At 41.1% G+C, this 26,074-nt stretch overlaps 1 protein-coding gene and 1 long non-coding RNA gene across 2 annotated transcripts; both read right to left on the reverse strand.

The window, feature by feature from the left end:
* Nucleotides 1-136: 136 nt before the first annotated feature.
* On the reverse strand, nt 137-25,471 carry ctsh (cathepsin H). The gene is made up of 12 exons (XM_034176523.1): nt 25,314-25,471; nt 25,196-25,227; nt 24,972-25,077; nt 24,756-24,826; nt 24,565-24,669; nt 24,279-24,365; nt 24,021-24,076; nt 20,190-20,271; nt 18,289-18,357; nt 17,755-17,861; nt 2,413-2,538; nt 137-658 (listed from the first exon to the last, which is right to left on the reverse strand). Exons 1-12 carry the CDS (start codon nt 25,378-25,380, stop codon nt 589-591), a joined length of 978 nt encoding a protein of 325 aa, XP_034032414.1. The 5' UTR covers nt 25,381-25,471; the 3' UTR covers nt 137-588.
* LOC117515797 lies at nt 2,670-4,913 on the reverse strand. The gene is made up of 2 exons (XR_004562226.1): nt 4,251-4,913; nt 2,670-4,156 (listed from the first exon to the last, which is right to left on the reverse strand). It is a non-coding gene; the product is annotated as an uncharacterized LOC117515797 (long non-coding RNA).
* Nucleotides 25,472-26,074: the final 603 nt, after the last annotated feature.

A 26,074-nucleotide genomic window follows, 5' to 3' on the forward strand; every position in this document is an offset into this window, starting at 1 on the left:
CTCCTATCTTTAAGGCCAACTTGTGTAGGTGCAGTCCAGGGGTCTCAAGGCTGTTAAGGAACTCAATGGGACAGCTGACATATAAATAATAAATAAATTACATCAGAGATCTGCAGCTTATGAAGACTCAGAAAAACAAACTGCAATTAAATTTTATTAGAGCATTTATAATTTCTTGGGTGATCATTGTTAAAGTAGGAAGTCCATATGTGACAGAGACAAGGTACAGTGCTGTGCCTATATAGCCAGAAAAAAAACCTCTCACTCCCCAATCCTAAAAAAAGACACTCTCATGAGAGACACTCAAGGCCATGGGTTTTAGCCTCATGGTTAGAGTACCTGCCTCCCATCAACGTAATTGTGAGTTTGCGCTCTGACTGTGGGACTACATAACACAGAGGCTGCACATACAGAGAAAACATTTGATTTTGAAAGACACCACTTCACTGTCAGTAAAAGTTAATTTCTTAGTTGCACATCTGAGCCACAACAGCATATGGGGGGGACACACCCTCAATCATTAAAATGAAAAAGAAGAAACAAAAACCCCTTTTCCCATTTCAGCTCTGTTGTAGGTTATTGCAAAAATCACACCACAGGAAAGGAAGCGCAGGTAGCGAGTCCACACATGTTCTTTCCACGTTCAATGAGAAAGTACCTGGAAAAAGAGTGAAAATACATGTCACTATCATCTCGTCGGTACATGTAGTTATGAGTTCATTAAAGTTTATGCTCACTTATTTACAACACCGGTTATATTAAAACATCGTTAATAATCAACCCTCTGAGTGCACTACGCATCTTTATAACAATTGCTTTGTTGTAAAAAAAAAAAAAAAAAAAAAATCTATTTTTTAATTTTGCAAAATTTGTTTTGTAATGAAGAATGAATGTGTGCCATACCATGAGCTACAAAACAAACAAACAAACAAAAACTGCTGCATGCTCAAAACAACAACAAAATGCTATTCTGTATGTTAGTGGTACAGGTGCAGTATGAAATTCATAGCAGCCTCTCTAGTACGCTGGTCAAGTTGGACTAAAGACCTCTTAACTATTAGCTAAAGCCCCTGACATACAGTTTTGTTCTAACTTTCTTTGAATCAAACTTAATTCAACAGGTTTGAACAGATTTTTTTAAATTAATTCAAAGCTCGACTGCAGGTGACACATTGATAGTCAAGCATTTGTTTTCAGAAATATGTGGAAAGAAACAATATGACGCAATTGTCAAAGAAAGTACTATAACACTCAGATGTAAAAATGTTTAAATACAGTGGCTTGCAAAAGTATTCAGCCCCTTGGTATTGCATGCATTTTAATTTGTTTATGGCATTTCAAATACAAAAAGTAAATCAGGCTTCTCAATACAAAAATTTCTAATATTATCTTCCTTAGAATCAAACTGAAAGTAAATCTCTACAACTTGATGTAAATTAATTAAAAATATAAATGCCAAGATGATGGGTTGCATAAGTAATCAGCCCCTTTGGTATAATACCTGTAATCAGTTTAATTGCCAGTTTTCTTCAAACAAGTCAGGGGATGGATACATGAACACTTCCAAGTCACTGAATGTGTCTTGAAGTTTATTTACATCAGTTATGAAGACATATAAACAATGTGGCACTCTATGGTAAATCTGCATGGAGTAGACAGTTCTCAAAAACTGAGTGACTGTGCAAGAGGTAGAAGAGTGAGGAAAGCCACCAAGACACCCAGAAAACCCAGAAAAAGTTACAGGCTTCTGTGGCTGTGATTGGAGAAATTGTGCACAGTGCATGTTTTGCATTTTGTATCCCCAGTTATATAGCTTCATGACGAAGTGGTATAGAGGAGGATTTTCTTCAAAAGAAGACCTGAAAGTTCAGCTACAATTTGCCAGAAGGAACATCTGAGATGCAATCCTAGATTCAATGTTTTGGTGAAAGAAACCCCTCCTCTGTACCACTTCGTTATGAAGCTGTATAACTGGGGATACAAAATGCAAAACATGCACTGTGCACAATTTCTCCCATCGCAGCCACAGAAGCCTAAAACCTCTTCTGGATAGCCTGGGTATCTTGGTGGCTTTCCTCACTCTTCTGTTTCTTGCACAGTCACTCAGTTTTTGAGAACTGTCTACTCCACACAGATTTACCATAGAGTGCCATGCTGATTACTTATACAACCCATCATCTTGACTTTTATATTTTTAATTAATTTATATAAAGTTGTAGAGATTTACTTTCAGTTTGAGTCTAAAGAAGATAATTTTAGAAATTTTTATATTGAGAAACCTGATTTACCTTTTGTATTTGAAATGCCATAAATTAAACTGTGTGAAATACCAAGGGGCTGAATACTTTTGCAAGCTACTGTATAACTGAGGTAGTAAAAAAAAGTGGGCTGATGTTTAAACAGAAGACGTACCCATTCATCCCCCATCTACTTCCCCATGAGTTCTTCACAATCCAATATGGCAGGCCATTCTCTGTTCCGTATCCAACAGCGAGGACTGCATGGTTCACCTTATCTGGCGTATTGCGGCATTCAGTGCTATATGCAGAAAGGGAAGTGAGTTATTGAATTTAAAGTTATTTATATATTTATGCTTTAAGTTAAGAAATCACTGTAAGTAGGGAATCTTGATATTAGTTATCACTGTAAGGGGATCTATTTGTTTTAATCATGGAGCTGCGCCATGGTTTTAATCTTGTTCAATGATTCCACCTAGTGGGGAAAGGTAGTAGTGCGGTTTTGTTTTCTAGAATAGTCAGTCTGACCATGTGCTCAGTTAGCAACCATTTAGTTGTCTTTTCTTTGGGCTAACCCTAGAACGGCGTTGTCTGTGAGTAATAATCTGTTTTTCTGCTTTGGAATATAATATTTTGAGGCCTAATGCAGGTTTTATGCTGATGTTGTAATTTTCTACCTGCTTTGTAGTATTTGCTGTATTTTGTGTCCTACAGTTTTACACTTATTAAAACCTGAAACAGAACAGAATGGAGTGCTTTTTTGGCAGATGGATAGGAGAGTGTTTAACTACCTGAATAGCTGGTTATTGTTAACAAATACAGTGCTCAGTGAGGCCAGGACAGTAAAAAGACTTTACAAGGACGACACAAGGAAAAGGGACAATTTGTGAACCATGGAAGACTCTCCACAAAAAGGCAAGTGATGCATCACCAAGTCAACCAGATAAAGCCATGTTTGAGTCACATACAGCATGTACCACCACCCGCTCTAAAGCCTCACGCGCATCTGCAAGCTCAACAGCCAGTCTAGCTAAAGCAAGAGCTAAGGCGTAAGCCGCTAAAGCTAAACTGGAGTTTTTGGATAAAGAAACAAGCATTCAGATTGAAAAGACAAAACAAAGCTTCATTACGTGCACTCAATCTGCAAAAGGATCTAACGCAAAAGCAGCTGTACAGGAGGCAGCAGCCGCAGACATAGGAGCAGAAAGATACCACAAGCCACCAGATCTTGAATCTTTGGCCATACAAATGCTGAAAAGGAGAGAAGACTATGTAAAACAGCAGTCATCTAACTTCAGTCAGTATGTCCCCAGGAGTGATAAGACTGGTTCTCCCCCACCCTTATCATGTTGCTCTATGATAGATGAGTTTGCTGCTCTGCCCAAACATACAGTGGACAGGACAAGAGATTTTGTTCAACATCCCATCTCCATTCCTGTTAAAAAGGAAGCCATGAACCGCAGTAACTATCCAACCATTCAGCAAGCCATACCTCTGAACCAAGCCATTTTAAAAACCAATCCTACAAGCCCTTTGAACACACACTCAATGTGGCAAGGTTTTTAGCATGCAACCAAATCATAACCGTCTAACCAAATATGATGATACTCCAGAACATTACCAAGAATGGTGAGCTTCATTCATCAATGTCATAAATCCAGTTGGATTGTCACCTAGTGAAGAGATTGATCTAATGGTGAAATGGCTTGGTAAAGAGTCGAGTGAGCATGCAGTGAGTATAAGCGCGGTCAATGCAAACCAGCCCATCATTGGACTAGAAGCCATATAGTCAAGACTTGATAAAATGTATGGTTCCTTCAAAGTTTTTGAGAGTGCCCTCTTTTCCAGAATTGAAGCCTTTCCAAAAATCCAGTCCAAAGATAGTCACAAGCTTCAGGAGCCTAGCAGACCTCCAAGAGCTAGAGACAGCAAAACAAAATGGCAAGTTACACAGATTGGCATATTTGGACACAGTGAGGGGTGTGCAACTGATTGGTTGAGAAGCTACCATACCCACTTCTGGAGCGCTGGATGTCACAAGGCTCCAAATACAAAGGACCTATGATGTGTCTTTTTTACCATTTTCCTTCTTCAAAGAATTTGTTTGCAGAGAAGCTGAAAAAAGGAATGATCCCATTTACAAAATTCTTTCACTCACTAGTCCTCTACAGAGGAAAGAAAGGTACGGTTAAAATGTATCTTGATGATCGCAAAAAACTTCTAAAGGAACACATGATCTGTTCCTAGTGCTGTGCTTCTACACACCACCATGCAAAGAGCCGTCAAGCTCTAATCAAATGTTTGGAATGTACAAGTGAGAGACACATAGTGCCATGCATCCCAGCATCATCAAATCTGTTCAAGCCTCGTCTCAACCTCTACTGTGCTTAGAGGATGGTGGGGAGGGAGAGACCAATGAAGAAATCTCCTCAACCTCCACTTCAGTCTGTGGTGTGGGCAGTAGTGGTAAATCATGCTCCAAGATTACTCTAGTTAACATCAATCCCTCTGGCCAACGTAACAAAGGTAAGAGGATGTATGCAGTTTTAGATGATGAAGGAATATATCCTAAATGTGCTTAAATATGCATTAACCATTTGTGCTTTTTCCTCCATTCAGAATCATCATAATATTATTTATCTTTTATTGAGCCAAGAATATATTGTTACATATATGTGTGTGTTCTAACATTTGGAAGTGATCATTTATATATGAATAGAGCTTGTGCTGTTGAAGAATATATTATTCATATGCTCATAGTGATCAATATTTATCAATGCTTATTAAACATGTAACCAATAGCTAAGGTTAATTACATGATATCTATATGTTCAAATATTTTTGAAATATATGTTTGTATGCTGTTGAATTGTGTATTGTGTCTACCTAATTAAAGGTATGTTATGATTACATTTGCTTTTGTTCTAAGATTTGCTTTTGCTCAAATATTTGTTTAGTTTCTTAGCAGGCTGTTATGAAGATATGTTACTTATATAATCATTTTCAAAGTGTTGTAAATGTGATGTGTTCCTGTTTCGGAGAGGCCCTGAAGATACACTGAGAAACATGTTGCAAACAGCATATGGAACAGGATGTCAGTACTGACCACAAACAGTCTGATAAGGAGACTAAACTTGATACATGGGTATGATTAGACTTGTTTGTTAGAATATTGTGCAATTTTGAGATGTGCTAATATTCTTGTGGTATAATCATGTGATGAGACTTGCTGACAGTCTTTCAGTTTGCAGTTTTCTGGGCCAAAACAATTTCCTATCAGTTTAGGTACAGGTGTCACTTTAGGAGAAAGAGGAAGCAATAACACTCCACGGTGCGTGTGGGCAGGACCAATGCCACGACGAAGAGGGATGAAGACCACTCAGATGAAGGACAACGCCTAAGGTTAGCATGAATCATTGTATTAGCATAGGACGACAGAGGAGTATAAAAACAGAGCCCAGCCCACTGTTCGGGGTTCCTCTTTGATGAGAGCTTGCAGGAACACCAGACGCCTGGTTGGAAGCTCTCAGAGCTTCTGGGTATGATCTTACTCATTCTGTAAAACTTGCATTCTGTTAAATTCTGTGACATTTAAATTCTGTTTAATAAATCTCTGAGTGGTGGTCTAGCCCTCAGCGTAATTATGTTCAAACTTAAATAACTGGTCAAAACCTTCTTTAAAAATCAATGGATGCGTGGGATAACAGGACAGGGGAGAGCGAGGTCACTGGAGACCCCTGAATTATCCCAACAATGACCAGTGCAACACAGGCATATGGAAGAAGAGCTCATGGTTATGTCATAGAGTCTCTGGACAAGAAAACCTGTTTACAGCTTCCAACATTGAGTGTGGCAATCTCCCTAACAACAGAGCAGAGATTCCAATACCTGAAGCAGCCTATCACCACATACATCTGAAGGGAATAGCATCAGAAATCCTTCCTCTCAAACCTAATGTTGAGATTGTCATACTGATTGGGAGAGATCTGCTCACAGTGCACAAGGTGTGTAAACAGATAAATGGACTGAACAATGAACCGTTCGCACAAAAACTCGACCTTGGTTGGGTAATTGTTGGCGATGTATGTGTCAATGGAATGCACAGACCTCCCACAGTGAGCAGCATGAAGACATACATATTCGACAATGGAAGACCATCTACATTCTCAGAGTGTGAGAACAAAATCAAAATAAGAGACTGCTATGGAGACATGGTTGACTCTACGACAACCTTCTCCAGAACAATCCATGACCATCAGATAGCACCCTCTATTGAAGACAGGCTCTTTTTGGAATTAATGGAGAAAAGCTTCTTCCAAGATGATTCAAATAGCTGGGTCACTCCCTTACCATTCAGGCATCTTAGTTGCAAGCTTCCTGACAACCGAGAATATGCCATGAAATGCTTTGCTTCACTGGAACGAAATTTCCAAAGAAACCTGAGATGAAAAGACTCATCTTTGAGTTCATGTAAAGGCTGTTTGATAATAATCATGCTGAGCTTGCACCGCCAATTGAAGAAGGAAAGGAGCAGTGGTACTTACCTACCTTTGGAGTGTATCATCTGCAAAAACCCAGCCAAATACGCATTGTGTTTGATTCATCTGCTCAATAGGATGGTGTCTCCATCAATGACATTCTGCAGCAGGGCCCAGACCTCAACAACAGCCTCCTCGGAGTCCTAATGAGATCCAGGACAGCACCCATAGGTGTGCTAGCTGACATATGTCGGTGAAAAATTGTTGATCCCTAATGTCTGCATACTGGGCCAAGGTTATCCATTGCCTGCTGGCTGTATTGATAGAACAGGTTTTGTTTCTCTGAGTCCACAACAAAACATCTGATTATTTTCCACACTAACTGAAGGCCACGTCTGTCTTGTGGAATCCTTAAGACGGCTCTGGGGGTTGCTAAAATCAGAAGACTCTGTGCTTTATGCTTGCTTGCATGTCCATCAGGGTCTCCTCCAGATATATCTGTTAATGTGTTTATGTGCTTAAACTGCAATTAAACCTTTCTCTCTGCATCGTATACTGATTCCTGGTGATCCTTGCTCACTGGTCTCATCTCTTGCTGATATCATCACAAAAATTCCACAACAACATAGAGCAGATGTTCCACTGCTTTGTGGTTCGAGAAGACTGTAGTGACATGCTCTGTTTTCTGTGGTATTGTGACAACAATCCAGACAATGAGGTGGTCGAATACCGCATGAGAGTCCATATATTCAGAAACAATCCATCCCCTGCAATTGCTATTTATGGACTCAAGAGGACAGCAAAGGAAATTAAGCCATTCTATGGCAGCGAAATCATCCAACTGGTGGAGAGACATTTTTACATGGTCGATGATCTGTTGTCATTCACATCTGAAAATGAGGATAATAAAATAGTCAAGCAGCTTCAAGAGATGTTAGCCACCTCCAACCTGTGATTACACAAGATTGCATCTAACAGTTGAAGACAGAGCCAAGGACATTAAAGACTTGGATCTCTTTGCAGACGACCTTCCTGTACAATGAAGTTTAGGTGTCATCTGGAACATTATGACAGACACCTTTACTTTCAAGGTTCCAGAGGGTACTAAACCATTCACAAGGCATGCTGTCCATGCTAAATAGTTTATTCAACCTCTTGGGCTTCCTTCACAATCAAGGGAAGAATGATTCTCAGAGATTTTACAACTGAAAATGTTGAGTGGGATGTGCCTCTGCCTCAAACAAAGTAGGAAGAATGGAGAAAATGGCAGGAATCTCTTTTGGTGTTTAAAGACCTGCATATTCCACGAATGTATGCCTTTTTTTAGTTACACAAGCCAAGACAACAGAGATCTGTGTTTTCTCATATGCGTCAGTCCTGGCAATCTCGGCTGTCGCATACCTCCGAGCTACCCAAGATGATGGCCATCAAGAAGTAGGATTTGTCCTGGGTAAAGCAAAAATTGCCCCTCAACCAGAGTTAACTGTTCCAAGATTAGAGCTCTGTTCTGCTGTCCTGGCAGTAGAAATAGCTGAAACCATCATTCATAAAATGAATGATGGTTTGAAGTTAGATGCAGTCAGATATTTCACTGATAGTAAAGTAGCCTTGGGCTACATTCACAATGAGAGAAAACAGTTTTATGTGTTTCTCAGTAACAGAGTTCAGCATATCAGACGAGCACCCCATCTGACCAATGGGGATTTGTGCTGACAGAGCACAACCCAGCAGAATGTGGCTCAAGAGCAGTTGCAGCAGGTGAGCTGACCAGCACACTTTGACTTACTGGACCAAAATTCCTCACAGAACTGTATACTACGACAATAAGTTCAGACAAGCACTACATGCTTATTAATTCAGACGATGACACCGAGATCCGAGCAACCGCCACTTGTGTGGTCTCAAAGATGGCAATGTCAAAGTCATTCTCAAGTCATTATCAAAGTTGTGCCAATTTGAAATCTACGGAAGCATACTGCCAATATATCCCAAACGTATCGTGAGGGTCTGCTGGGAACGACTGGCGGAACCCTCTGTCGGCGAGGCCTTCAACTCCCACCTCCGGAAGAGCTTCTCCCAGATCCCTGGGGAGGTTGGAGACATGGAGTCTGAGTGGATCATGTTCTCCACCTCCATTGTCGATGCAGCCGCTCGTAGCTGTAGTCACAAGGTCTCTGGTGCCTGTCGCGGCGGCAATCACCGAACCCAGTGGTGGACACCGGAAGTAAGGGATGCCGTCAAGCTGAAGAAGGAGTCGTATTTATCTTTGTTGGTAGGTGGGACCCCGGAGGCAGCTGACAGGTACCGGCAGGCCAAGCGTGCCACAGCCCATGCGGTCACAGAGGCAAAAACTCGGGTCTGGAGGAGGAGTTTGGGGAGGCCATGGAAGAGGACTATCGGTCGGCCTTGAAGAGATTTGGCAAACCGTCTGACGCCTCAGGAGGCGGAAGCAGCTCTCCACCAGCACTGTCTACGGTGGGGTGGGGAGATGTGACTCTGAGTGGGGATGTTGTCGGGCGATGGAAGGAATACTTCGAGGATCTCCTCAATCCCATCGTCATGTCTTCCGAAGAGGAAGCAGAGACTGGGGACTCAGAGGCGGACTCATCCATTACCCAGGCCAAAGTCACCGAGGTGGTTAGAAAGCTCCTTGGTGGCAAGGCTCCTGGGGTGGATGAAGTAGGTCCTGAGTACCTTAAGTCTCTGGATGTTGTGGAACTGTCTTGGCTGACATGCCTCTGCAACATCGCATGGCGATCGGGGACAGTGCCTCTGGATTGGCAAACCGGGGTGGTGGTCCCTCTGTTTAAGAAGGGGGACCGGAGGGTGTGTTCCAACTATAGGGATCACACTCCTCAGCCCCCCCGGTATGGTCTATTCCAGAGTACTGGAGAGGTGAATTCGACCGATGGTCGAACCTCGGATTCAGGAGCAGTGTGGTTTTCGTCCTGGTCGCGGCACACTGGACCAGCTCTACATGCTCCATTGGGTGCTTGAGGGTTCTCGGCTGGCTTGGGAACGCCTTGGGGTTCCCCCGGAGGAGCTGCGGGAGGTGTGTGTGGATCAGGAGGTCTGGGCGGCTTTGCTTGAGCTGCTGCCCCCGCGACCCGACTCCGGATAAAGCGGAAGAAAATGGATGGATGGATGGAAACGTATTGCATTCACTGGATAAAAAAAAATTTGACCATTGATCTCATAATTACGACATCAGGATCTCGTATACAAGAAAAGATGTCATAATTACGAGAAAAGATCTCATAATTACGACACCAGGATCTCGTAATTACGAGATCAGGCTATTTTTATTTATTTATTTATTGTGTGTGAATATGTGTGTAATCGCTTCTGTACAATGTGCTTCTGTACTTCCAGTCCCTCAGTAAAGACAAGTATGAGAATTCCCGAATCATAATCGAAAATCGGCCAATTTGTAACCTCCAACACTGCACTGTGATCACACGCCACGGCGCACTCAAAGGGTGGATTTCCCCCTGAACTATCACGGGGCCCACAGACTGGCATGCGCTCGGGTGGGAGTGATCCCCGCTTTGTCCCTCAGTGGTCGGTGGGGCTGTGTGAGTGAAAGATGGAAGACGCCCCGTGGTCCTCCATGGACCGGGAGCACTTCAGGGAAAAATCCACTCTTTGTGTTTGATTGCAGTGTGTGATCATCGGCTGAGCTCAGCCCGCTTCTTTACTGAGGGACTGGAAGTACGGAAGTGTATACATCAAACAATTTAGACAACTGATCTTTTCTCATAATTACGAGATCCTGATCTCGTAATTACAAGATCTTTTCTTATAATTATGAGATCTTTTCTCTTTATTAGAAGATCCTGATGTTGTAACTGCGAGATCTTTTCTCGTAATTACGAGATCAGCAGTTGAATTTTTTTTTTATCCAGTGAATGCAATGCCCTTCCGGAGAAATCTCTTCTGAAAGCAGTTGCCAGACTCATTCATATTGCTTGGAGTTTCTCCAACAAAAACAGTGACAGTCGCACTGGCTGGCATTACTGCAACGTCTCGCCCTCTGAGATGGACAAAGCAGAGCATTTGATCATCCACGCAGTACAACAAGAAAGTTACCCACAAGAAGTGGCAGCCATAAAAAAAGATGAGCGATCAGACTCAAAGGGGTGACCCTCTGCTTGGGCCATACTACCGGCACAAATTACAAAACAATTCACAAAATGAATATACAGGAAATGTTGCCATTGCACAGGACAGGTGTTACAGAAACAGACACCACACCCATCTCTGGGTGGAGCCGCACCTCAAACAGAGAGATAAAGTGTGAAGATCTTCAGCCGGCCAATCTCGGAACTCATTCTCCTGTTATCTCCTTCTGGTATTGACTGTTAATATAGGAGCATCTCTAAAAGATGTTTTAATCTTGTTCAATGATTTGATTGAGTGGTGTCGCATTGAAAATCTACTGTCTTTCACCTCTGGTGTTACCGTCACGGGGTACGGAGGCGGGACCCGCAAATAATTCAAGTCATTAAAAAGATATAAACCTCTCTCAGCGGCCAAGGAGCTCTGCGGCTCCGATTACCGAGACATGCGGTGCTGCAGAAAGTCTGTCCTTGCAGCAACAGGTGTCACCGGCCGCTCCGCATCAAAACAGCCGGCGTATTCTCTGGGCTTTTGCCAAGTTGGCTGCACCTCCATTCAGTAGACAGGGAGGTGGTGCCGGCTGCACAGCAGACACGGGGGAGATGTGAGTGGCCCGCTTCGGCATTTACCGAGCATGCAGACTCAGTAAGCGCAGTGGAGGCAGACAGCGAGGCGTTGGGGAAGAACGTCGCCCGCTGTTGATGTCGCCGCTGATCTGAGCATGCAGAGCTGTATATCACATTCATTGCAGCTTACTTCTGGATGCTGAAACCAGGATGTGTATAACAGTAACATTACTAACAGATAAAATCAATTTCAATGCAGGATCGGACTGAAGGCGCTAGCGCTCCGTCTTCTGCCGCACGTCACTGCAATGTCCCGGATGTACAAACAGTTTTCACAGAGGGCCAAATTTTAGCTGCAAATTTGTCATTTTTAAACGAAGATTTCTCCGCTGAATTACAAATTTGGGCTTGCAGATTTACTTTACTGCATTCATAAGGGTCTTATAAATACATATCAGCTATTTCTTTCTGAGATCTGACCACATTTATTTCAATGCAGGTCTACCTTCATTGTAAACCAAATTATGCATTAACTCAGAACAATTAAACTACATGAAATTTATGAAGACTGAAAAGACTGTTAAAGCATTTCAAAGACCACAGCTAAAGCTTGGAGAATATTTTGAAAATGATGGTAAAATATTAAACATACCTTATTGTACAAAAGCCACATATTCTTGTGTAAATCCTGTAAATCCACTAAAAGCCACAGTGTCTTTTTCCCATGAAAAAAGTCTACATTAATAAAAACTCATTTACATTCTTCATACATTCTGCAAATTCATGTAAATCCATTATTCAAAGCCACAATCTTATTTCCAATGAAAGAAAGGCTAGATGAATGAAAGAAAAGTCATAGGAGATAGAGGAGATAGAGCTATTGCTGCTACTCCACTACTACATCACTACTCCAAGATGGCGCCTGTGACTGGCGTGGCCATCGCTCGGCTCCTGTTGTGTTGGTTACTAATGGCCACTTTTACGACATTTGTTATTTTAGCAGCCCGACTAGCAGATGGAGGTGTCTTGGCTTTACGGACTTACGATCGGGACTCTTTGTTTCATATCAAGGAGACAATGGAGAGCCTATTTGCTTCACGAGACATGTTCAACCAGGCGTTTCCTCCGCCCCTAACTATCGGCTCCGACTCACCTGATTATCCGCTGCTGTTGCGGGCGCCGTGTAAGATCCGCAGGAGACTGAGGAAAAAAGGCTTTTTTTCCTCAAAGGAGAAGAGGCTCGCGGGCTGGTGTCCAGGTGAAGAGAAGGCGTGCAGCGGCGCGTTTGGGCGCCAGCGGCCAAGGATGGGCTCACTTCCTCTACCACATTCCTCTCTTTGATGTGTGCGATGGCACATCTGCATCGACACCTGTTCGGTTAGATACAGGTGTTGTAGACTTTTCTCAGCGCTGGTATCCTGGTGGCGTAGTTCCATCGCTACTGTGCACTTCCGTGTTTAAGCCTCCGCCTGCACGGATCGGCTGGAGTCCACGTGACCGCTGTCTTCGTCCTATCCCATTGCGAGCCTCAGACAGCGCCTACGTGACGTCTTCCACCTTGCACCTTGGTTTATTGAACGTGCGTTCAATCGCCAATAAATCATTTTCCCTGAATGATCTTATATCAACTGAAATGTTAGACTTAATGTGCTTTTCGGAGACATGGCAGAGAGAAGAGGAATTTCTTCATTTAAATGAGCTCTGCCCTGCTGGGTTCTGTGTCCTTGGGAAGCCCCGCCCCTGTCGCCGTGGTGGGGGCCTTGCTATCGTTTATAAAGAGGATTATGTTTGTAAAGGGGTACAGTCACAGGATTTTCCCTCCTTTGAATCACAGTTGGTCAAGGTGGGTTTCTGTGTGTTGGTTTACCGCCCCCCAGGCCCTGCTACTGCCTTTCTTATGGATTTTAGTGACTTTTTATCCTCTATTATAACTTGGAATCTGTTTTAATTCTTGCAGATTTTAACCTTCATGTTGATGACAAGTTATCTTGCTATGCTATGGAGCTTTTATCATTGACTGACTGATTAATTTTGTGCAACATGTTTCTGAGCCCACTCACCAAAAGGGTCACATTTTAGATTTAGTTTTTACACTTGGCCTAGACATTTTAAATGTCTATAAAAGATGTCCACTTGAGCGTCCATAGTCTTGTTTCGTTTGACCTGCATTCCAGCTCTGATCAGAAGCCCTTAGAAGTTAAGTCTCGGAGGCGTATCATCACTGCTGAAACTGCAGAAAGATTTTCTTCTATGTTTAATCCTTGTTTGTTCACTGATTTTCTTGATGTGGACAATTTTATCCAGTGTTTTAACCAACACTGTGATACTATTCTTGATCAGTTGGCTCCTGTCAAATACAATGTGTCTTTACAGAAAAATGAGTGCCCTTGGATAAATGAAGAGCTCTTAAGTCTTAAGAGACTGTGTCGTAGGACTGAACGCCTGTGGAAATCCTCTAAACTTGAGGTTCACAGGCTTCATCTCAGGGAGCTGGTTTTATCATATAACAAAATGGCTGAGAGTGCCCATTCTGTCTACATACATCAGCTGGTGTCTGTGAATAAGAAGAATCCCAGAGTGTTGTTTGATACAATCAACTCTCTTGTATGTCCTGCTGCTTCAGTTACTCCTGTGTTTTCTGAAGCTGACAGCAATGCTTTTTTTGAGTTTTTTCACTGACAAAATCAAGTTAAGGATAAAATTCCACCCTCCCTGTGTGGTACTTCTATTGTTATTGAGCCTGCTCCCAGCATTTGGTCTTCATTTAGGGCTATGACACTTGCTGATATTTCGGCATTGGTGAGCAAGATGAAACCTTCCTCTTGCTCATTGGACATCCTTCCCTACAGGCTCTTTATTAAAGTATTTGAGGTAATTGGTCCGTGCATTACTAGAATGGTAAATCTTTCTTTGTCCACCGGTGTGTTTCCCAGTGCTTTAAGCATGCCATAGTGTTGCCTCTACTGAAAAAACCAGGTTTAAATCAAATGGAGCTAAGTAGTTTTAGACCTATTTCTAAGCTCCCATTCCTGTCTAAGATCCTCACGAGGGTGGTTTCAGACCAACTGACACTCTTCCTGGATCAGAATAACATTCATGACAGGTTTCACTCCGGTTTTCGCAGACAACACTCTATGGAAACAGCTCTTTTGAAAGTGTCCAGCGACATTATGATGTCTGCTGATGCTGGGAAATCCACCGTGTTGGTTCTTTTGTATTTGTCCTCTGCCTTGATACTGTTGACCACCAGGTCCTGCTGAATAGACTGAGGGATCATGTCGGACTGTCGGGGTCAGTTCTTCGGTGGTTTTTTTTTCATATCTGTCTGGGCGCAGCTTTAGCGTTTTTGCTAACCAGATAAGGTCAGAGTCTGCGGACCTGTTATGTGGAGTCCCTCAGGGTTCTGTATTGGGCCCCATTTTGTTTTTATTGTACTTGATCCCTTTAGGTAGGATCATTCAAAGATTTACTGATATCTCTTACCAGTTATTTGCGGATGACATCCAGCTTTACTGCTCCTTTAAGCCATCTGAGATTAAGAGGCTTGATTCCCTCCTCCATTGTTTAGCGGAAATTAAACAATGGCTAACGAATAACTTTCTTCAGCTTAACGCAGACAAAACAGAGACATTGGTTATTGCCCCTGATGCCCATATTCCAGGTATTCAGCAGTACTTGGGAGACCTGGGCCAGTCTGCTAAATCATGTCTTCGAAACCTGGGTGTCATTTTTGACAAAGACATGTCGTTGGTACAGCATTGTAGACAGCTGACGAGGAATTGCTTCTTTCAATTAAGAAATATCTCTAAGCTCAGGAAAATGGTGTCTCGAAATGATTTAGAGCTTATTATTCATGCTTTTGTGTCAACACGTTTAGACTATTGTAACAGTTTGTTTTCATGTCTAAACATGAAGGAGTTGCGTCGACTGCAGTTGGTACAGAACTCTGCAGCAAGAATTCTGACACAAGCTAACAGAAGGACTCATATTTCCCCAATTTTAAAGGAACTTCATTGGCTGCCAGTGTCCTTCGGGATCAATTTTAAAATTTTGGTTTTAACTTTTAGAGCTCTACATGGCCAGGTGTCTCCCTATATCTGTGACCTCATCCAGCCTTATGCCCCTGCCAGGGCTTTGAGGTCTGTGGACCAAAATCTGTTGATGGTTCCTCGCACCCATTTTGCAACCAGAGGAGAGCGATCCTTCCAGGCTGTTACTCCCAGGCTTTGGAATGGTCTCCCGCTCTCTCTGCGCTCACTGGACTCTGTCGATACTTTTAAAAGCCAACTTAAGACTTCCTTTTTTACTCAAGCGTTTGCTTAGCTTTTAGGCTGCTCTGTGATCCTATGTTATGTTTTATGTTTTTATGTCTCGGCCATTGTCTGATGTTTTGTGTGGTGTACTCTGCTTTTATGTTGTGAAGCACCTTGTGGCTCTTGTCTGTGAAAGGTGCTATATAAATAAAATTTACTTACTTACACAATGTTTATTTTCCAGAGAGAAAAATTCTTACCGTGCTTAATGAGGGCACAGCTCATTTTTCCCGTTCTTTCAGGTGTGTTCATGAAGCCAACAACTCCACGAATTCTTATCCTTATCACACTTTTTCAAACCATCTTTCTTGCCATCTTCTCTCTGTCTGACGGTGTTTTAAAACCATCATTGGACCAATTATCTTCCAATAAATTTAGTTCCGATAACTTTCAGTCTGCTAACATTTTTTTCTGGTAAAATGAGCAAAGTTTAACAGTCAAAAACATTTGTAAACCCTAAAATCAATTACGTGGAGATCAGTGGCAGACTGGATGTCACTTGCTGAGGATGTCATCGTTAAGCACAAAATGTGATTGGCTGGTCGATGCAGGGAGCATTGTGGGTAGTGTAGTTCAGATTCACTTTGGACATTACACTGTTACCGTCTGCTCGACACAAACAAAATGAACTAATTTTAACATTATTTTATTTCTTTGTGGCACGGGATAATTTAATCGCCAAGACTCGGTGGGACAGAGTACTTTTCTTCACCGTTTACACACCGTTTTGGATAATCAGGACGCTTTATGTGGAATATTTTCTTCAGAATTTAATGAATCCCACTGAAACTAACAGGTAAGAATTTATATCTTTTACTCTGCCACTCAATGTATTAATGGATGTATTTCGGTTGTTTAAGCTGCAAGGTTCAAAGCCTGTGAAAAAAGCAGCAGCTTTTAGTTCATAAATGACGGTGTATCTAAAACCGAGATAAACTGTGACTTTTAATACTGTGTTTTACTGCTTTTGAAAGATGATAATAGTGTTTGAGGTTTTATTTTTTTTATTCATTAATTTTTCATGCTTTCTTTTTATGTTTGTGATCCTTGAATTTACCCAGCAGCCCCTGCGGCACTTAAACTGGTTTATCAGAAGCCGACAGTGTAATCTGATGTGGCCGCATCCGAATCAATACTAAAAGGTATCAGTTATCTGTAATAAAGATACATTTTTTAGCAGTGTATCGGTTTAGCGTCATAAAAGATAACTTTTCAGTTATCGGATTAATGGTTATTGAAGCTAACTTTTTGGTTAGCTGTGCCCACCACTGGCATTCCAAAATAAATTATGCAACTTTACACATTCATCTCAGCATTGTTCTGCACTCGCTTCACTCCCCATGTTCTTATTCTCATTACTAGTCTTATCAGAAAAAAGCAAACTACTGTCTTATAAACTTGATACCTTCTTCCTGTTAGACCTCTATCACTAAATTAAGTATTGTGTTTTGGCTTGAAGGTGGGTTTGAATCATGGAGACAAAGGCATTAATCTCTTGGCACATGATCACAGGAACCCATTTTGAAGGGTAACAAGAGAAATCCGCCCCTGGAAGAACTCAGTCCTGGTTAAGAACTCAGCCTGGATGGGTTAGGGATATGGATAGGGAGAGACGTAGGGTTAGCCCTGGTTCCAATTAACACCTTGGGCCAAGTATGCACCGGGCCAAGTTCTCCTATATCCTTTTGAAGATCAAAAAGTTTTGGTGTCATGAGCCTCTAGGGGGCGTTGCTACCCACAGGGTACACTTGGCCATGAGTTAGTTGCCTTGTTCATTATAATGTGATATACAGTAGCGAAAGCAGAGTTGCTCTTTTCCTCAGAAAACAAACGACCATTTTTAAGAATATTCAATATGACACAAATTTGTCATGTTTAGTGAACTGTTAAGTTCCTGAATAACCTGTAAAATGAACTGTGGGGTTTTGTTTAAGACATTTTTCACTGGTTATAGATGTAAAAAAAAAAAGGATTTTTTTGAATGCACAGCAAAACAAGTTTTCTAAATATTCATGACATTGTTCCAGTGAATTCCTCTTACCTAGTGTACACACCCTGATGGTAAGACATGAAATCAGAGGTCACATCAAAGGCCAAGCTGACAGGATTACGTGTCCCGACTGCATCCACCATTCCCATCTCATCATTCTGCCAAAAAAGCACTCCCAAGTTATGAAGATTTATTAAAGGCACATTTAAATTCTGTCATCATTCTTTATTTTTTTTTTCTGCCTGTTTCTCCTCATGTTACGTGACTGTGTGACATTGCCATCTGTTTTTTTTTTCTAACTCCTTTCCTGTTTTTGATTGTGCATTCAGTTTAAGTTTTTTGGATCTGTGCCACTAACACCCACAAAACCAGTTAGCTCAGATTTACTGAGTTACAGTAACAGGTGTGTATTACAGGTGCCACCTGTGCTTCCTGTTCTGTTAAAAACAGCAACACCTCCCCGACTAACCCCCCCCCCCCCCCCCAAAAAAAATGAACAAAAGAACCAACAACAACAACAAAGCATTTTATATTATACGTTTGACGCACTTCTCCATTCTATGGAATTATATCTTATTTACGCACCTCTGTTATGTTGATCACATCCTTCACAAAAGCAGCTGCCAAACTTGGTTCATACATGCAAGGGTCATCCTAAAAAAAAATAAAATAAAATAAAATTATACATATATACATATTTATTATACATGGAAAGATTTAGTGCCACTTTATATATATATATATATATATATATATATATATACAACCCCTGGCAAAAATTATGGAATCACCGGCCTCGGAGGATGTTCATTCAGTTGTTTAATTTTGTAGAAAAAAAGCAGATCACAGACATGACACAAAACTAAAGTCCTTTCAAATGGCAACTTTCTGGCTTTAAGAAACACTATAAGAAATCAAGAAAAAAAAATTGTGGCAGTCAGTAACTGTTACTTTTTTAGACCAAGCAGAGGGGAAAAAATGTGGACTCACTCAATTCTGAGGAATAAATTATGGAATCACCCTGTAAATTTTCATCCCCAAAACTAACACCTGCATCAAATCAGATCTGCTCGTTAGTCTGCATCTAAAATGGAGTGATCACACCTTGGAGAGCTGTTGCACCAAGTGGACTGACATGAATCATGGCTCCAACACGAGAGATGTCAATTGAAACAAAGGAGAAGATTATCAAACTCTTAAAAGAGGGTAAATCATCACGCAATGTTGCAAAAGATGTTGGTTGTTCACAGTTAGCTGTGTCTAAACTCTGGACCAAATACAAACAACATGAGAAGGTTGTTAAAGGCAAACATACTGGTAGACCAAGGAAGACAATCATCAAGACAGAAAACTTAAAGCATTATGTCTCAAAAATCGAAAATGCACAACAAAACAAATGAGGAACGAATGGGAGGAAACTGGAGTCAATGTCTGTGACCGAACTGTAAGAAACCGCCTAAAGGAAATGGGATTTACATACAGAAAAGCTAAACGAAAGCCATCATTAACACCTAAACAGAAAAAAACAAGGTTACAATGGGCTAAAGAAAAGCAATTGTGGACTGTGGATGACTGGATGAAAGTCATATTCAGTGATGAATCTCGAATCTGCATTGGGCAAGGTAATGATGCTGGAACTTTTGTTTGGTGCCGTTCCAATTAGATTTATAAAGATGAGTGCCTGAAGAGAACATGTAAATTTCCACAGTCATTGATGATATGGGGCTGCATGTCAGGTAAAGGCACTGGGGGAGATGGCTGTCATTACATCATCAATAAATGCACAAGTCTACATTGATATTTTGGACACTTTTCTTATCCCATCAATTGAAAGGATGTTTGGGGATGATGAAATCATTTTTCAAGATGATAATGCATCTTGCCATAGAGCAAAAACTGTGAAAACATTCCTTGCAAAAAGACACATAGGGTCAATGTCATGGCCTGCGAATAGTCCGGATCTTAATCCAGTTGAAAATCTTTGGTGGAATTTGAAGAAAATGGTCCGTGACAAGGCTCCAACCTGCAAAGCTGATCTGGCAACAGCAATCAGAGAAAGTTGGAGCCAGACTGATGAAGAGTACTGTTTGTCACTCATTAAGTCCATGCATCAGAGACTGCAAGCTGTTATAAAAGCCAGAGGTGGTGCAACAAAATACTAGTGATGTGTTGGAGCATTCTTTTGTTTTTCATGATTCCATAAATTTTTCCTCAGAATTGAGTGATTCCATATTTTTTTCCCTCTGCTTGGTCTAAAAACGTAACCGTTACTGACTGCCACAATTTTCTTTCCTGATTTCTTATAGTGTTTCTTAAAGCCAGAAAGTTGCCATTTGAAATGACTTTAGTTTTGTGTCATGTCTGTGATCTGCTTTTTTTCTACAAAATTAAACAACTGAATGAACATCTTCCGAGGCCGGTGATTCCATAATTTTTGCCAGGGGTTCTATGTGTGTGTGTGTGTGTGTGTCGTGGTGGTCAATTACAGAAGCTGTGTATGGGTAATCTTCCTCGGTCATTATTCCCTTGTTGTATTTGATGTACTCAAATGCTTGACTGGGAAGTCCGCTAAAAGACATGATGAACTAGACCTTAGTGATGCACAAATAGAATCAAACAAGACAAGATGTCATAGGACAAGATATGAAAATACAAGATAAAACATGAAGCGCGAGACAACAGTGATGCACAAATACAGTGCATCCAGAAAGTATTCACAGCGCTTCACTTTATCCACATTTGGTTATGTTGCAGCCTAAATTCAAAATGGAGTAAACTCATTTTTCCCTCAAAATTCTACTTACAACACCCCATAATGACAACATGAAAAAGCTGTTTTTTAAGTTTGTACAAATTTATTAAAAATTTAAAAACTAAGTAATCACGTGTACATAAGTATTCACACCCTTTGCTTAATACATTGTTGATGTACCTTTAGCAGCAATTACAGTTTTAAGTTTTCTTAAATATGATGCCACAAGCTTGGTGCACCTATCTTTGGGCAGTTTTGCCCATCCCTCCTTGCAGCACCTCTCAAGCTCCATTGGGTTGGATGGGGAGCGTCAGTTCACAGACATTTTCAGATCTCTCCAGAGATGTTCAATCAGATTCAGGTCTGGACTCTGGCTGGGCCACTCAAGGACATTCACAGATTTGTCCTGTAGCCACTCCTTTGATATCTTGACTGTGTGCTTAGGGTCATTGTCCTGCTGAAAGATGAACCGTGACCCCAGTCTGAGGTCAAGAGTGCTCTGGAGCAGGTTTTCATCCAGGATTTCTCTGTACATTTCTGCATTCATCTTTCCCTTAAGCCTGACTAGTCTCCCAATTCCTGGTGATAAACGGTGTCTGGTTTTCTCCAAATGTGATGCCTGACATTCACTTCAAAGAGTTCAATCTTTGTCTCATCAGACCAAAGAAATTTGTTTCTCATAGTCTGAGAGACCTTTTGGCAAACTCCAGGTGGGCTGCCACGTGCCTTTTACTAAGGAGTGGCTTCTGTCTGACCACTGTACCATACAGGCCTGATTGGTGGATTGCTGCAGTGATGGTTGTCCTTCTGGAAGGTTCTCCTCTCTCCACAGAAGAATGCTGGAGCTCTGACAGTGACCACTGGGTTCTTGGTCACCTCCCTCACTAAGGCCCTTCTCCCACAATAGCTCAGTTAAAACGGGCGGCCAACTCTAAGAAGAGTCCTTGTGGATCCAAACTTCTTCCATTTACAGATGATGGAGGCCACTGTGTTCACTGAGATCTCCAAAGCAGTAGAAACCTTTCTGGAGCCTTTCCCAAATTTGTGCCTTGAAACAATCCTGTGTCAGAGGTTGATCTACAATTCTTTGGATTTCATGGTGTTTTGTGCTCTGACATGCACTGTCAACTGTAGGACCTTATACAATAGTGTTCAGAATAATAGTAGTGCTATGTGACTCAAAAGATTAATCCAGGTTTTGAGTATATTTCTTACTGTTACATGGGAAACAAGGTACCAGTAGATTCTCACAAATCCAACAAGACCAAGCATTCATGATATGCACACTCTTAAGGCTATGAAATGGGGCTATTAAAAAAAGTAGAAAAGGGGGTGTTCACAATAATAGTAGTGTGGCATTCCGTCAGTGAGTTCATCAGTCTTGTGGAACAAACAGGTGTGAATCAGGTGTCCCCTATTTATGGATGAAGCCAGCACCTGTTGAACATGCTTTTCTCTTTGAAAGCCTGAGGAAAATGGGACGTTCAGACATTGTTCAAAAGAACAGCGTAGTTTGATTAAAAAGTTGATTGGAGAGGGGACAACTTATACGCAGGTGCAAAAAATTATAGGCTGTTCATCTACAATGATACCCAATGCTTTAAAATGAACAAAAAAAGAAACAAAACAAAACAGAGAAGCGTGGAAGAAAACGGAAAACAACCATCAAAATGGATAGAAGAATAACCAGAATGGCAAAGGCTCACCCATTGATCAGCTCCAGGATGATCAAAGACAGTCTGGAGTTACCTGTAAGTGCTGTGACAGTTAGAAGACGTCTGTGTGAAGCTAATTTATTTGCAAAATCCCCTGCAAAGTCCCTTTGTTAAATAAAAGACGTGCAGAAGAGGTTACAATTTGCCAAAGAACACATCAACTGGCCTAAAGAGAAATGGAGGAATATTTTGTGGACTGATGAGAGTAAAATTGTTCTTTTTGGGTCCAAGGGCTGCAGACAGTTTGTGAGACAACCCCCAAACTCTGAATTCAAGCCAGAGTTCACAATGAAGACAGTGAAGCATGGTGGTGCAAGCATCATGATATGGGCATGTTTCTCCTACTATGGTGTTGGGCCTATATATCGCATACCGGGTATCATGGATCAGTTTGGATATGTCAAAATACTTGAAGAGGTCATGTTGCCTTATGCTGAAGAGGACATGACCCCAAGCACACTAGTAAACGAGCAAAATCTTGGTTCCAAACCAACAAATTAATGCCTCGCAGATGTGAAGAAATCATGAAAAACTGTGGTTATACAACTAAATACTAGTTTAGTGATTCACAGAATTGCTAAAAAAGCAGTTTGAACATAATAGTTTTGAGTTTGTAGCATCAACAGCAGATGCTACTATTATTGTGAACACCCCCTTTTCTACTTTTTTTTACTAATAGCCCAATTTCATAGCCTTAAGAGCGTGCATATCATGAATGCTTGGTCTTGGATTTGTGAGAATCTACTGAATCTACTGGTACCTTGTTTCTCATGTAACAATAAGAAATGTACTCAAAACCTGGATTAATCTTTTTAGTCACATTCCTATTATTCTGAACACTACTGTATGTAGACAGATGTGTGCCTTTCCAAATCATGTCTAATCATCTGAATTTACCCCAGGTGGACTCCAATTAAGCTGTAGAAACATCTCAAGAATTATCAGTGGAAACAGGATGCACCTGAGCTCAATTTTGAGCTCCATGGCAAAGGCTGTGAATACTTATGTAGATGTGTTTCCTTTGTTTTTTTTTTTTATTCTTAATAATTTGTAAAAATCTGGATAAAAAACTTTTCACATTATCTTTATGGGGTATCGTGGAATACACTGTGATTATGGAGAAAATGAATGCCATTCATTTTGGAATAAGGCTCTAACATAAAAAGAAATGTGGAAAAAGTGCAGGGCTGTGAATACTTTCTAGATGCACTGTAGGATACGTAAGGAAAAGACAACAGAGCATAAGCCAAGATAATACCAGACAACATAAGTCAATACAAGATAAGGCAAAGTAAGAGAAGACAACATAAGAAGAGACCAGATAATACCTGGCAAGACTAGATAAGACAAGACAAGAATAATATTCCTTAATTAGGGCAGGCCCTACTGCCGATTTTTGATCACAGATTTTCTATGTTTTTGCCATTAAAAAAAAGGGGGGGGGGGGGGGGGCTAAAATCGGGTGTAATTGGTGAATTTAAAAAACAGTGTTGTGGAACACTGAGCAATCGGGAAAATTTAAAATGTTAAAAAAATTGCGATGTTGGAATAAATTGTGATACACAAAATGTGAATAATCTGATTAATTTTTGCAAAAACCATGGTGTACAGGGAATTGTATGTACTTGGGTGTATTCTACAATAAGTGGTTACCTGTATGTAAGCAAGTAATATGCATTTTTCCTACTATTTAAAAAATCAAGCCCAGTTTTCTCAATTGTAAAATCTGGAAGTTCCAGCCACAAATCGTCAACAGGAGTCCGCCCATACTCCCACAACTGGAAAATCAGAAAACTGAAATATGACGTAACAAATACATGATCAGTGGTAAGAAAGGAAACATTTCTCACCCATTGCATCCGTGATTGTTAAAGGCCTGTGCACAGTCCACCAGCTGCTGCTCGGACTAATTGACATAAAACACATTACGATGAGGAATAGCAGTATATTGTTCAAGATTACATGAAATACTATACAGGAGCAAATTGAAATAACTTTAACATGCTTTTGACTTGGAAATCCAAATGTCAAGTCAAACTAAATATTGTTTGACTTGAAACAGCTATTATAGAGAAAGTACTTTTGGTAGAGAAGTGAAAGTAAATCACCAGTGGTGTGAGTTTTCCGGTAGCGATAGCCGTCACAGACTCCAAACAGCCAGTCGTAGAAAAAGTCCAGCAACTACCACAATTACCCTTTGGTGCATGAAAATAAAACATAAAATAGTGTTAGAAATTTATGATACAAACCCCAGCTAAAGCTAAAGATAAGTGTTACGTAGAGTAGACAACAGCAACCATTACAATTTGATAAAGAGCACATGTTCCACTGAAGGAACACACTGTGACCTTCGAGAGCAATATCTAAGAATGAGACTGTGTGTAGACACTTAACCTGGTTCTTCACTTTTGTCACATAATTTCCCTTCTTTCTCCAGTCAATGGAGTCTGGATAAGGTTGATTGCTGCTGATGTAGTTCCCTTTGGTGGCAGAACAGTTCTGTAACAGTGAGGAAAAAAAAAGAGAAAATTATTTTCCTATTCTGCAATAAAACCTGGAAGCTGTTTCGTCCCCCTGCACATTACCTGTGGCACAGTCCAGAGGAAGGCGCTCCGAAATTCACTAAATGTCATGTCTGAGAACTGGTTCAGTGCCACTGGAAGGGAATAAACCACATTTTATAATAACAATATAGTTTATACTTTTGAAATTGTGATTTCCCTCGTGCTTTTCAATTTTCCTCTTGTTCTCAGTGAATTCTTACAGTATTTCATTAATAATAATAATATTAAAGTTTATACTTGTGAAACTGTGATTTCCCTCATTGTGTTTGTCAATTCTCCTCTTGTTCTCAGTGAATATCTGAAGTCTTTCGTAATACTCCTTCAGGGTGTACTCTTTGTTGTACTGTATCAGAGGAAGAATCTGGTTATTCTTTCAGTACACACCATCAGCTCACAGTTTTGAGGACGCTCGCTGTACTTAGAAGTGCAATACGAGCGTTACAGTCATGTGTTTGTCTCACCTGTGCCATCCATGACTTGAAGTGAAACTCGTCTGGAAACAATGTACATTGTAAAGATTAGAGTGTATCTAATGTGACAGGTAACATGACGGTAACATTATAAAAGCAGGTTGCTTACCTTGTTCAGACAAGGGAAAAGCTGCAGTTGTACATGTTAAAATAAGCAAAATTACAATGTTCAGCATGGCGACTTATTAAAGACTCAGCGACTCAGACTGTAACAGAGTCTAAATGAAAGTGAAGTGAAGCAGAAAAAAATGTCATGAGATAAATGCCTGCCTGCACAACTTCCTCTACTGTAAAACACAATAGTTAAACTCAGATATGGTGGGGCGGGGTGGGGGTGGGGGGTGGAATCTACAGCAGCACTCAGAAAAATCTATCTGCAGTGGAGGACATATTAAAACATTGATGGTTAATTTTCCCCAACTGCATGTTTTCAATCTTATGCTGCATTTACACATAACAACGGCAAGTCACGAATGCCATGAAGTACACATTCTTGGCCGCTGATCACGAATGTGATGATTTGAGGCAGAGGCCTCAGGTGTCCTCAGGAAATGCTGCAACCTGTTACCACGTGTTACGATTAATGGCATGTGTTGCTGGAGAATTATCAGGAACCATTACGCACGGTCAAGAATAATGTCCCGCGTTGTTGCACGCAGTCGCGCGTAAGAGTGCATCCTTAAGTTCTGTCACGTTTTGAATGAGGCGAGTTGTCTCCACACACACACACCCCAATATTCATCCAACCGTCAATTGCTGAACAATTCAGATCGCTCCAGTTTTCTGCTCAAAGTCCACAGCAGAAGAACTTTGTGACTGCATGCTTAGTTGGGCTCTGTGCCGTGGAGTGGCACAGAAATGAGCCGGAGA

The sequence above is a fragment of the Thalassophryne amazonica genome, chromosome 8 (assembly GCF_902500255.1).
Source record: "Thalassophryne amazonica chromosome 8, fThaAma1.1, whole genome shotgun sequence".
Taxonomy (NCBI): Eukaryota; Metazoa; Chordata; class Actinopteri; order Batrachoidiformes; family Batrachoididae; genus Thalassophryne; species Thalassophryne amazonica.